The sequence below is a fragment of the Erigeron canadensis genome, chromosome 6, assembly GCF_010389155.1.
Source record: "Erigeron canadensis isolate Cc75 chromosome 6, C_canadensis_v1, whole genome shotgun sequence".
Lineage (NCBI taxonomy): Eukaryota > Viridiplantae > Streptophyta > Magnoliopsida > Asterales > Asteraceae > Erigeron > Erigeron canadensis.
Genome location: NC_057766.1, coordinates 21501804 through 21516110, shown reverse-complemented (window position 1 = coordinate 21516110; position 14307 = coordinate 21501804). Strand labels below are relative to the sequence as shown.

General features: G+C 34.9%; 1 protein-coding gene across 1 annotated transcript; it reads left to right on the top strand.

Annotated features, from left to right (window-relative positions):
- Positions 1–7613: 7613 nt before the first annotated feature.
- Positions 7614–10778, top strand: LOC122605657 (putative receptor-like protein kinase At3g47110). The gene is made up of 2 exons (XM_043778612.1): positions 7614–10274; positions 10361–10778. The coding sequence occupies exons 1-2, from the start codon at positions 7766–7768 to the stop codon at positions 10708–10710; spliced, it is 2859 nt and encodes a 952-aa protein (XP_043634547.1). The 5' UTR covers positions 7614–7765; the 3' UTR covers positions 10711–10778.
- The last annotated feature ends 3529 nt before the right edge of the window (positions 10779–14307 follow it).

Here is a 14307-nt window from a genome sequence, read left to right as displayed (position 1 = left end):
CTCAAACCTTGTTATATAGATAAAAATGAGATAACAAAGGGGTTGTTCAGGCTATTCGGGCCCAAAGCTTTGGTGTATGTGGTCTAACTGTTATTTTCATGACCGTTTTGTAGACTCTTCGCTAGCCATTCCAAGTTGTTTTTTACCCAGGTTTGAAATCTATTAACCTGGTCTACTACCGAGACTTTTGTGATGGTATTTGACCCAAAGTGTTTGTCCCACATTGGTATGAGAAGAAAAATACCTTGGTGGGTTGCCTATATAAATAGGAATGTATGTATTATGTGTATCTTATATCTATATCTATATATTTCGTATGTGATTTATGTGTTCTGATGGGATGAAAAAATGATAGTACTTTATAGGTTTCTAGCATTGAACTTCTGTTTGCCGGAATTTAGTCACGTTATTGAACTTTCGTTTGCCGGAACTTTTGTTTTGCCGTAATATAGAACATTTTGTTTCCTGATTATCTCGTTATCTTTATTAGAACATTTTGTTTGTTCTGATCTTTCGCTTATTACTTAGAAGCTTGTCTTAAACTTGAATTATGGTTATCGTAATGTGGCTCGTGTATCTTGTTATCAGATATTTGCTAGTAAAAGTTTGTAATGAACTTATTTTTACTCGAAACTTAGTTTCGTTGTTGTGCCTAGTTTGATGTCTACAATAGAAGCTATGTTATTTTGGAAACCTGAGGCTATGTTAGTTTGATGCTATGCTTCATTGCTTGGACGGTTTGAAGCCTATGATCTGATATATTTAGTTGTTGCCAGTTAGCCGTGGGATAACTATCATATAGGTTTTTGTAGTTTAAAATAACACCATTCATATTTTTGCTTATTTGGAAACTATTTTTTGTCAGCTTGGATTACTAGATTTTGTTTGGATTACTAGATTTAGTTTTTGGGATGTATATACAATTGGACTTTTATGGATATAAGCTTGTTTTGCTAGTTATTATCTTTACCCAGATTGCCTCATCTTTATTGCCTCTTTTAACATTCTTAATGCTTACATATGGATGGTTTATTTGTAGGTAGTTCGTGAGGATTGAGGATGCACGATGACTTGCGGTTCTTGAGGATTGAGGAGGCATTATGGATGCTTGTTATTTTTTTCATTGCTTTTAGTTTCTTTTATTATGTTACAAGACTTTATGTTGGATAATGTTATAACTCAATGTTTAGTGTTTATGTTATGAACATGCACATTTATTTGAAATATAATAAAATTCTGTTTCTATCATTAGTTGAATTTTTATACACAATAACTATTATGGTTTACATTTTAAGGGTCTTATAAATTAACCTTTAAGGACACTATAATGGGGTACCAAAATAACAAAAGTAGGTAATCACATGTTACGACATTGCAAAAGTGTCATAGTATATATTTATTAGGACGCTATTTGAGTTTTTCATAGACATATTTTACGACCATAAAATTGGTTTCATAATCTTATTTGAGATGTTAGGACCTTTTTTTTGGTACTAAGTATTACATTATAAGGGTCCTATAAATTAACCTTTAAGGACGCTATTTCGGGGTACCAAGATAACAAAAGTAGGTAATCACATGTTACGACATTGCAAAAGTGTCCTAATATGTATTTATTAGGACGCTATTTGAGTTTTTCATAGACATATTTTACGACCATAAAATTGGTCTCATAATCTTATTTGAGATGTTAGGACCTTTTTTTTGCTACTAACGTAACAATGGTATTACATTATAAGGGTCCTATAAAGTAACATTTAAGGACGCAATAATGGGGTACCAAGATAACAAAAGTAGGTGATTACATGTTACGACATTATAAAAGTGTCCTAATATGTATCTATTAGGACGCTATTTGAGTTTTACATAGACATATTATGCAACCATAAAATTGGTTTCATAATCTTGTTTGAGATGTTAGGACCCCTTTTTTGGTACTAACGTAACAATGATATTACATTATAAGGGTCCTATAAACTAATCTTTAAGGACGTTATAATGGGTACTAAAATGACAAAAGTAAGTAATCACATGTTACGACATTGCAAAAGTGTCTTTATATGTATTTGGACTATTAGGACGCTTATGACTTATTACGACCGCCTTACATGAAACCCTTTTACAGTTGGTCCTATTAGACGAAAGGTCCTATAAAGTAGCATTATAGGACAGTTTTGGGCGTCCTAAAAGCCCCATTTTGTTGTAGTGTTCAGAATCTGGACAGATTCAGTTTATTAACTTTAAGAGGTCGCATCTTGGTCATGGGAGATGGTTAAGTCACGTTTTTGGTGTCTAAAATTAAGTTCAGGAAGTCTACTTTCTGGTGGAAGTGGTTTCGTGTCAAAATATGAGGTTTAAGGTTGTCAAACGAATTTTATAACAAAACTGCGCAAAGCTGAGTTTCCGAACAGATTTTGGTCGACTTCAAATAGTCATATCTTGGTCGATTTTATGAACTGGAAAATTATTTTTTTCCAGAAACATTTTTAAGATGTTAAGAGTGTACAGTAAAAATTTGGATTTTTTTTGAAGCTTTGAAGACCCTTAACTTTTATAAAACTTTTCTGCGCGCAAACAGTGAATTTTCTGACTAGTATGTGATTATGGAATTTTTAAAAATTTATAACGTACGAAATAAATTAAGTAAAAATTCATGTAAGTTTATAACACTATAAGGTTACAGAAGTTAAGATTTGAAAACTTGAATTGTTTGTCTCATCTTAATAAAAAAATAGATAAGGTTACCAAAAATTTCAACGAATAAGAGCTTGTAGAACTAAATCATAAATCATTAAAACAAATACTCTATATTAAGTTATGTGACTTGTAACTTAATAATAGATGACAAATCAGTTAGGAATATTTTGAAAGTAGCCATATATGTATATATCATCAAATACGGGTTACAATGGATGGTTTTTGACCATGTCCATAATTGTAACTTGTTCATATATATGTTGTGTAGATTATAGCGACCTTGTTGGACTTTGCATAACTACTTGCTTGTTGAGGTGAGTTTCGTGGCCCCTTTTTATATTATTTCTTTAGGGGAAAATGATGCTCAAAACACTTTTCATTTCTTTACTAGCTGTGCCAAAACTTGTTTGTTTTTCATGGACAAATACGTGTAATTATGAAATGTGTATGTTAGCTTGCTTGTATTGATTTCTTTGATGCAATAGATGTCTTTTGATATCTATTGAAGACTATTGGAAAACTATCGACCAACTTTATACTCCAGCTGGTAGTTGTTGGTATTTAAAGCATGATTGAGTTGTTGGCAGGAGTGACGGAGATTGTGTTGTTGGATAACTATGATGACATTGATCAGTATTTAGTATGCTACTACATGTTTATATTTACACTATTGTCCAAAACTTGATATATCATGCACAACAAACTCATTTGTATTCCTTTAAACCTACGAACTCACCAACGTTATGTTGACATTTTCGAGCATTCATTTTCAGGTAATAACAATGCTTAAGAAGATTGAGCTTATGGACTTTAGGAAGACCAATAAAGAGATCCTTCATGGACTCCTAGATTGCATGTGAAACATTGAACACTATTTGCAATTGTTACTTCTTTGCTATTTGAGGCGTGTTGCCTAGACTTTCCGTTTGTGAAAATTACATTTATTTGAATTTCATTTAGTATGACTCTATTATAAAGTCCATGTGCTATAACTATATCTTTTCGTCATATCCTACGATTCCGCCTATGGTGGGGTGTGACACATATGTCCAAACATTATTTTTTATTTACTCGTAAAAAAAAAGTTCTAACTTAACCTAGCTCCATGGAGCTATGTGGTAACCATATAGTATATAGATACGCCCTTGTTCCCAATTAGGGATGAGCAAAAAAACCATTGACCCGCGCCCGACTTTACCCGAACCAACCCGCCCGAAGCCCTAACGGGTCGGGTCACGGGTCACGCTTTTGTTGCATTCGCGGATCACGGGTTTTGCAGGTCGGGCCGGATCGGGTTAAAGCAAAAACCAAAAAAAAGTGAAGGAAACCCGTGACCCGCCCGCGACCATAACCAAACCGACCCGTACCTTCACGGGCCGGGTCACGGTTCCGATTTTCATGCATTCGCAGGTCGCGGGTCGGGCCAGGTCGGGCCATTTGCACATCCCTATTCCCCAATCCCTCTTTCTACCGCCTTCAAAATTTGTAGCTTTTGATTGGAAAATTCTTGTTCGCCAATCTTTATTTCGCCTAACAACAAACAATGATTGTGATCTACAGTGATGTTACATTTATCGGTGATAATATTTTTTTCTTGTCAGCAAACATTCATGGTTTCAACTCACCATTGATCCATGTTGGTACATCCCATGGTACGACTTGATGTGTATATATATATATATATGAGTATATGTATATAATATGATAGAATCATTGAATGTATATATATAATATGTATATAAAATATGGAATAGGAAATAAACCTGTTACTATCTGTGATAATTACCGGTTATAGGTTAACTGGTTATTAATCGGTTTTGGTTTTGAAAAGAGTAATCGGTTAGTTAGTAACCGGTTGTGAGGAATATGTTTTTTACTTAGCAATTATATTATACTAGCAAACTACCCACGCAATGAGGCTGCGGTGGCAGTTGGTGGCGGGCGGCGGCGACGACTGGTGGTGGTGACGGCGAGTAGTGTAGCCTATTGACGTAGTTGTAATTGATATAATGGTTAGTTTAGTTGTTTTAAGAGTTGAGAGACTAATGGTGTAATTTATTACATTAAGGGTATTATATATAACGTATATTATTGGAAACGAGTCAAAGTACCCGCGCGCTGCGACGTTGAGATGGTGGGGGTGATAGGTGACAGGAGGTGATAGGTCATAGAGTGTGATAGCCAAATGTCTTAGCCGTCCGAGTTTCGTCCTCAGATTTAAAAATTCGTCGAAAGTATATCGAATGACTATCTCTAATGAAAGATCATGACATTTTAAGAACACCCATGTAATTTTTATTATTTATCGATGTACGGTTTTTGAGATAAAGATTTTGAATGAATTAGAAGAATAAAATGATTTATGCAGGAGAGAAAAAAATAAGTGGTTGAGATTTGATGAGAAAGAAAAAAATGAGTGATAGAGGACGATTTCACTAAAGATATAAAAAAAAATATCCAAATCAGACGATTTCACTCTCTCCGAATGGCTGAATTACATCAGCAACAACAATTAACAGCGGTGGAGGACTCTCAAACCAAGGGCGGCGCCCGGCGGAGTAGCGTCGGCGACTATTCCAGGAGAACCCATTACCGGAACAACTAAACGTAAACAACAATCAAGTGTAAATAGGCGAAATTGGACAGCATCATAATAATTTTGAAACAAGAACAAAGTACAATTGTGTACAATAATGATTCATCAGAAAGGTTTGGTGGGGTCTTCATCATCAAAAAGAATCAAAACAAATTGGGAGGCTGCGTCAGAAGTGAATCAACTCGGGTTAGGGCGATATTATTCGATTTCGAAGTACATGAAGTAGACGATGAGGTTTTGCGGGTGTCAACATTAGAGGATTTGATATATATGGGGATAAACGACTTTTGGATTAACATATGACCTAAAGTTCTGATGGTTAAGAAAAAGATACGGACTTAAAATATAAAGAAATTCAAATATATGATATACAAACTTCATTAAAAATATGAGATTTTCTAGCTCTGTAAATCTGGATTTTATTGAGTTTTTTTTTATGATGAGAGGGAAGCAACTTTGGATATATGGGTATGAGATAACAACAGAACGAAGAACATTTGAAAATTTGATAAACTATGTACAAATAAAAAAAGTTTGATGATAATACATATCAATATTTCAATTTAATGAACAACCTTGTAAAAAAAAAAATACGTTAGTCATATAGTGATTAATCTCTTTCCTTTATGTATGTCTTTCAGTCAAATGTGGTCACGAGTTCAAAACTTTTTAAAGGTATTGGGAAGTCTTTGCCAATGAAGTGCAGCATCGGGTTTTCTCTAGCATTAGCTAGCTTTCTCCAGAACGGTAGTGGGACTTCCACCGCCAGTCATGCCCTCGGATTGACTGTGCTGGTGACGTGGTCGATCTCTACCGAACGATGAAGAGACATGCCGCTGAGTCCAATCACCACTGCTGTTAAAAGCAAAACTTGTAAGGGTTTTGTAACAGTTTTTTAAAATAATAAAACACTCTACTTTGTATTTGTGGGTATATTTTATATGATTTGTGGATATATTTTCTAAGGTATATGTTGTATTTAAAATAAGTTTATTTTTAAAAAATTGTTTTTACCGATGACTTGTCATTGCTTTATTTAATTAAAATAATTTATTTATTTATGAATCATTTGTTTTTTATTTTTAATATGGATGGATGTCGGCCCCAAACAGATGTCTTAACAAATAGTCTTCACAAAATATCTATTGCAAAATTATGATTTTTTTAGCGATTACAAGTCGTAGTCTCAAAATCATGATTTCTTTTTATTTTTATATTTATTTTTTATCTTTTTTAACAGTCAGTTGGTATTCGACATTAAGGGACACTTCACCGTATAATGACGAAGCTCTGCACATACTTTAGACTACGAGATGTAGATTATAAGCTGTTACAAGTAATTTAAAAAAAAATCTCCGAAACATGTCACTATAAAGAATTGAATCCATGACCTGAAATAAAAGCAGGGATAACTCCGATCCATTTAGTCTTCTTGTCGTGAAATTTAATTTGCTCTAAAGTGATGTATCCACTTGATAACTAAGTCTACGCAAGTCAAGTCTCCCATTTGTGGCGGGGAGACTGTTTTGTATCATTGCTTTATTTAATTAAAATAATTTATCTATTGAATTTAATACGTAATTAAAAGTATAAACCAAATTTAATTATTAATTAAAATAATTTATTTATTGTATGAATCATTTGTTTTTGATTTTGAATATGGATGTCGGCCCCAAACAGATGTCTTAGCAAATAGTCTTCACAAAATATCTATAGCAAAATTATGATTTTTTTAGCGATTACAAGTCGTAGTCTCAAAATCATGATTTCTTTTTTATTTTTATTTTTTTAAATCTTTTTTAACAGTATTCGACATTAAGGGACACTTCACCGTATAATGACGAAGCTCTGCACATACTTTATACTACGAGATGTAGATTATAAGCCGTTACAGGTAATTTAAAAAAAAATCTCCGAAACATGTCACTATAAAGAATCGAATCCATGAACTGAAATAAAACGAGGGATAACTCCGATCCATTTAGTCTTCTTGTCGTGAAATTTAATTTGCTTGAAAGTGATGTATCCACTTGATAACTAAGTCTACGCAAGTCAAGTCTCCCATTTGTGGCGAGACTAAACACTATATACATGTATATATTTTCTATTGTCCCAAATTGAAAAGAAACAAATGAAACACGTAGATTGGAAAGAAGATATATAACGATGACATGTTAAGTTATAGGTTGTTTTATACTTTCATTTTTGTTTATCCACCAAAGTCGTTTTAATATATAGTACATGTCTTTTTTTTCCCTTTATAAAAAAGAGTATAAAAAGCCAACAACTATCCTTGTAATATTAATTGTACCTCCAAAAATGAAATCAAGGCAACCAATTTGCTCATCAACTTCCTCTCATATTGTTTTCCTCTTTTCCAGTCTTGTTATATATCTTACTTCCACCACCATCAACTCGGCTTCCTATGGTGGAAATGAGAGCGATCATTTGGCATTGTTGTCGTTCAAGTCAATGATCACTGAAGATTCTCATGGACCTCTAATCTCATGGAACTCTTCTTCCGATTTCTGTGATTGGAGTGGTGTTTCATGTGGAAAGCGCCACAGAAGAGTGATTGCCATACGACTACAGTCACAAGGTCTACAAGGCTCATTGTCTCCTCACGTAGGAAACATGAGCTTCCTTCGTGTGTTATCACTCGGGAACAACAGCTTTCAAGGAACCATCCCTTGTGAGCTTGGTCGTCTATCAAGACTACGTATCCTCGCTCTCTCTTGGAACAAATTCAAAGGAGTCATTCCTACAAACTTGTCTGGTTGTTCTAACCTTAAAAAGCTTTGGCTAAATAAGAATAATCTAGTAGGAAGCATACCCATGGAGATAAGTTTTCTCTCTACACTTACTGAACTTGTATTTCATGAGAATCAGCTAACAGGTGGAATCCCACCTTTCTTGGCAAATTTATCATCAATTGAAATATTGTCTCTCACAAGAAATCCATTGGGTGGTAGCATTCCACACACCTTAGGACGTTGGAAAAGGATAAAAGAATTTTACCTTGGTGTTTGTAATTTAAATGGAACCATCCCTGCTTCCATCTATAACTTCTCGCTCCTAACTAAGTTTGGATTAGATTTTAATCAGCTTGTGGGTAGTCTTTCTCCAACATTTGGCTCAATGGTCCCAAATCTTATACAACTTCAAATGGGGACCAACCAACTTTCTGGTCTTCTCCCCTCATCAATATCTAACTGTTCCAAATTACACACCCTTTCAATGAGTGAAAACTATTTTAGTGGGAAGGTGACAATAGACTTTGCAAACCTAAAAGATATTGTTTATATAAATTTGTCTAAAAACAACTTTAGTGGACCCAGAAAATACAATGCCCTGGAGTTCATTGGTTCTTTAACAAACTGTAGTAGCTTAAAAACATTAAGTCTTTCCCAATGTAAGTTGCAAGGAGTGGTCCCAACATCAATTGGTAATCTTTCTCACCAACTTAGTTCTCTATTTTTAGCAGGAAATCAGTTATATGGAATCCTTCCTTCAAGTATAGGTAATCTAGGTAGTCTAACCTACTTAGCCTTAGGAGCAAACAGATTCACAAGTAAAATTCCTCCAACCATTGGTATGCTTAAAAAGCTACAATTTGCTAGTTTATATGGAAACCAATTTTCAGGGCAGATTCCAAATGCCATAGGGAACTTATCATTGTTGAACGTACTTTATTTAGATTCTAACAACTTGGGAGGATATATTCCATCAAGCTTAGGGAATTGTCGTAATCTTCTAGAGTTGTACCTTTCCGACAACAAACTTAGTGGAAACATACCTGAACAACTTCTTCAACTTTCCTCTCTATCAGTAAAGTTAGATCTTTCTCATAACAACCTATCCGGTTCACTTTCAGCTGAGGTTGGGAACCTCAAGACATTGTCTATCCTCGATTTATCTAATAATGATTTATCTGGTAACATTCCTAGTAGTCTTGGTGACTGTGATAGCCTTTTACAGTTGTCTCTTCGTAGTAACTTATTTCAAGGCATGATACCAGCATCATTAAGTTCTTTGAAAGGATTGGAGGAACTTGATGTTTCCAAAAATAACTTATCAGGACCGATTCCCCCATTCTTGGAGCGGTTGGCCTTACAACTATTAAACATATCCAATAACAATTTTGAGGGTAAAGTACCAGTGCAGGGAGTGTTCTCAAATGCAAGTGCATTCTCTATTTTGGGTAACAACAAGCTTTGTGGTGGCTTAGTTGAATTAGCGTTACCCAAATGCAAGGAGACACATAAACATAAGAAAAGGTTTTCGTTGTTTGTAGTTTTCATATTGATTATCTCGACACTACTTTTCGGATCATGTTTTGTATATGTTTGGTTCAAGAAGAAAAGCAAGGCCCAACAACACCAGTCATTAACGACCGAACAATTCTGCAGAGTTTCATACCATCAACTTTTCAAGGGAACTGATGGCTTTTCTGAAACAAATTTGATTGGCAAGGGTGAGTTCAGCTCTGTTTATAAAGGAACCCTTGATCAATATGACAATCTTGTTGCAATCAAAGTTCTGCATCTTCAAATTCGAGGAGCGCATAGAAGTTTTGTAGCGGAGTGTGAAGCATGGCGGAGTATTCGACACCGAAATCTATTGAAGATCCTAACTTCATGTTCAGGTATTGATATTCAAGGAAATGATTTCAAGGCTTTAGTGTATGAGTTCATGCCCAATGGGAGCTTACACGAGTGCTTGCATTCGAATGCAAATACATCTCGACTTGGCCTAATTCAAAGAATAAGTATTCTCATCGATGTTGCATCCGCACTTGATTATCTTCATAACCAGTGTTCAACAACCATTGTTCATGGAGACATAAAGCCTAGAAATATTCTACTGGACAATGATATGGTAGCTCATGTTGGGGACTTCGGCTTGGTTAAATTTCTTAAAGCAAGTTCAAACCAAAATAGCTCAACGGGGGTTAGAGGAACAATTGGGTATGCACCTCCAGGTAAATTTAATGTAGCCTCGTAAGCTCAATTCTACTACTTTGCATTATTACCTTTATATAATGTCATTGCTTATTATAAATTGCAGAGTACGGTTTAGGGAGTGAGATGACAAGTAGCGGGGATGTATACAGTTTTGGAATATTATTGTTGGAAGTTATGATCGGGAAAAAGCCAATAGATGACATCTTTAATGAAAGTCATAGCCTTCATAAATTTGCGCATGTGGCCTTACAAGGCCACATAAGCGATATTATTGATGATGATGCAATTGTTGTGCAAAGTACTCAAGCAAAGGCACAAAAGATTGAAGAATGTTTGGCTTCAATTGTTAAAGTCGGAGTAACATGCTCCATGGAGTCTCCATCACAACGGATGAATATCAACAGTGTTGTCCATGAATTGCTTCATATTCGGGATGTTCTTCAAAATATTTAAGTACCATGTTTTATCATTTTACTTATCATGTTAGAAAAGCAAGAGAACTATTGATAGTGTTTGATTTGTTCCATGTATAGAAAAGCAAGAGAACTATTGATAGTGTTTGATTTGTTCCATGTACATAATCTTTCAGATCAAACATCAACCCTCATTGGTGAAATTGGAAAAAGTTGCAAGGAGCAGCATATGGAATAGTTAAATAGTTGTTACTTTGTCAATCGAATTTATAAATGTGGTTGGATTAACTCGTGGCATAACAGCTTTAATAATTTAAGTAATCTTGTATCATTTGAAACATGGATAATACTCGTAGTATATTTGTTTCATGCTGTAACTACGTCGGTATAAATTTTGTGAGCATGATGTTAACTACAAGACATAGTAGCTGCCCGTAAAATCACCTTGATATAACATTTTGAGTTAATCGTAGGATTCGTCCCCTATGGTTTGGCTATATTTATGGTTTACATCTTTGTTCAAAAACTTTCGTAGAATAGGTCCAAACTACTCAAGTTATTACACATTTCATCCCTGTGGCTGAATCCGTCTATTTTACTCCGTTAAAACGCATCACGTGCTCCTCACATGAGGACATTTTAGTCTTTTAACCTCACTTGTATGTTCCAATTTTATATTAAAATATATATTTTATTTTATATTCTTTATACTTATCATCTAAGAGACCTTTCCTTTTGCAAGATAAAACCCATTTTTTTCGGCTTTCTTCTAACAATTCCCATTTCATTTACCAACATATTTTAAAAACTAAACTAACTTAAATCAAACTATTATAAAATCAAAACCTAAAAAATATCTACAAATGAAAATTGAAATAAAAATATTGTGTTGTTTGTCGATAAATAATTTCAAACTTTGTAACTCATCAATAAAAAAGAAAAAAAAAACTGAGATTTGTAATTAAGCAATCATCCAACAACAACAAACCTCATCTATACATAAGATTTGTAAATACAAGATTTGTAATCCATCTTCCATTGAAGAGCTACCCCATGGGAACCAACAACCACCGGAAACTTAATGTTCAAGAAAAAAAAACACCACCCTGAACTTACCATTACCACTACCACAAAGTAGGGATGAGCAAAAGACTCGAAAACCCGCGCTCGACCCGGAACCTACCCGCCTGGACCCTTGAGGGGTTAGGTCACAGGTCACGTTTTTAGTGCAATACCGGGTCACGGGTTGGACGGGTCAGGTCAGGTCAGGTCAGGTCAGGTCAGGCCAGGTGAAGCCAAAAAATGAAAAATTATGAAGGAAACTCGTGACCCGCCCAAACCCGACTCGAACCTTCATGGGTCGGGTCACGGTTCCGTTTTCATGCTCTCACGGGTCACAGGTCGGACCGGGTTTTGACCCGTGCACATCCTTACCACAAAGTCACAAACCACCAACCACATTGTTCAGTTACTTTGACCGAATCGTGGACTACCAATTCTGCACTGACCACCGCCTATTTTCCACCAACCACTGCCACCACTGATTGTTTCATCCACATTACCCGAACAGCTTCTTTGAAGGTTGGTTGCACATATATACACATATCTGAATGTACATATCTGTTTATATGGTGGTTTCCAGTGAGAACACCCTTAAAATAAGAACACTGTGACAACACTTAAAAACATCATTTTGATGCATTAAAAGTCGATAAAAGTGACATAACTTAAAACTAATTATCATTATTTAAGTGTTTAACAACACATTGATCCGTCAAAATCGATAAAATCACGCTTTTTGTTGGATGAATGGATGCACAAAAAAAGTATGATTTTCTCAATTTTGACGGATCAATGCGTTGTTAAACACTTAAATAATGATAATTAGTTATACACTATGTTAATTTTATGGAATTTTCATGCATCAAAATGATGTTTTTATGTGTTCTCATCGTGTTCTCATTTCAAGGTGTTCTTATTTGATTGGCCCCTCCGTTTATATATATATATATATAAACCTGACGAGCGTCCATTTAATGATTATTTTTAATATCATTAGGCCACATTTTAATGTCTAAATGAGTTTAGAAATGTGAACTTTTGGTACTTAAATGGATGACATGTTATGATAGGTTCGCAAGGCGTGCAAGTCAAGGCAAACGTTTCTGCTCAACTTAACACGGAGCCACAAGACTTTTGGACGAATACTAGCAAGTGTGACATGAAGAATTTAAGGCCAACATGAAGCAAATGACCATGTGTTAGCATTTTGGCCATAACTTCTTCATCCGAACTCCCGTTCTGACGTATAAGCTGTCCATGGAAAGGCGAGAGAAAGATCTACAACTTTCATGTTGAACTTGAAGACCAAATCCGCTGGGATAAGCCTCCAACGCCACTCCTTTGCATACCAGCGTCGCCGGAAGTAAGTCAGCCAGCTAGGGTTTTGTCTAAACCTATAAATGCCAACATAAACCCTCCAGAAAGTGTGTGAACGGCGGAGAACGAACAGAGGCACCTGTAGGTCGAATTTGGAGCATCTTTAGGGTATTTCAAACAGATCTAAAGGCTCGTAACATCAGCTAATCATCCGTGTGATCCTACATCATTCGGTTGATTCTTTCTTTATCTTTCTAGTTCTTTTACATACATTCAAACTTGAATATATTGTTCTTATTTCTTTTGTGTGGATTTAAACTACTCGATGAGTAGCTAAACACTTTTGCATCTATTTGGATTAATGGGATCATGTAGACTTTAATTATCTTGTTTAATTGTTAGATCTGTTGGACTGTGATTACAGTTTGTCGTAGATCCATGGTTAATGCGTTCTTCACATTATTATAGGTTCTATATCTGAATATATTAGTTTAATTTTGATGGTTGTCTATGATTATACACTACGACTAATATGTTAAGATGGAAAACACTAATCTATCTTTAATTATTTGTAAAAAGCGATTCAGTTCTAACGGATAGTCCAGAACCATAGTAATTAGAATAAGTTGAAAATCAACCTTAACAATGTCAGACGCGATCTAGTGACATGAAACGTGAACTATGCTAACCGAAGAAAACTATTACTTGGTCATGGCTTAAAAGCCGAGTATAGATAAAGATGAATCAGTAACACAAACTTAGATAATAATGCTTGAACATTGAATCTAACGAGAATTTGTTTAAAGGGTAGTGTGAGTCTAGGGACTACATTACTACATAGGCGAAGTGAATATAAGAAGAATCTGAATCGTGAATGAGTTTTCCAACAAACTAGCAATAAATAGGGTAGTAATTGTCGTATTACATGTGATCTGTTTCAAATAGATGCAATCTTTTAATTCTTATAGTTTTCGTTTTTAGGTTTATAAGTGCTTCCTTGCTAGACCAAGCGGTCGGACACCGGCTAGATTAATTATTAATTTGCTTTAAGTTTATTTTAAATTGTGACAAACCCCCAAAATCTTAAAATTACACCTAACTGCATTCTTAGACATATATAGTCCCTTTGAACAATCCTCGTCTTACCTATCTACTATACTATAAACGAACGGGTACGTCCACGTACTGCCTGTAAGTGAGTGTACTAGAGAAGTTAACCTTGTAATTATAAATTTAAAGCTTTTTTGAAAATTAAGTT

Coding starts and splice junctions, on each gene's coding strand:
- LOC122605657 (XM_043778612.1), top strand. CDS start 7,766: ATGATCACTGAAGATTCTCATGGACCTCTAATCTCATGGAACTCTTCT. Junction 10,275..10,360: donor AATTGGGTATGCACCTCCAG/GTAAATTTAATG, acceptor TATAAATTGCAG/AGTACGGTTTAGGGAGTGAG.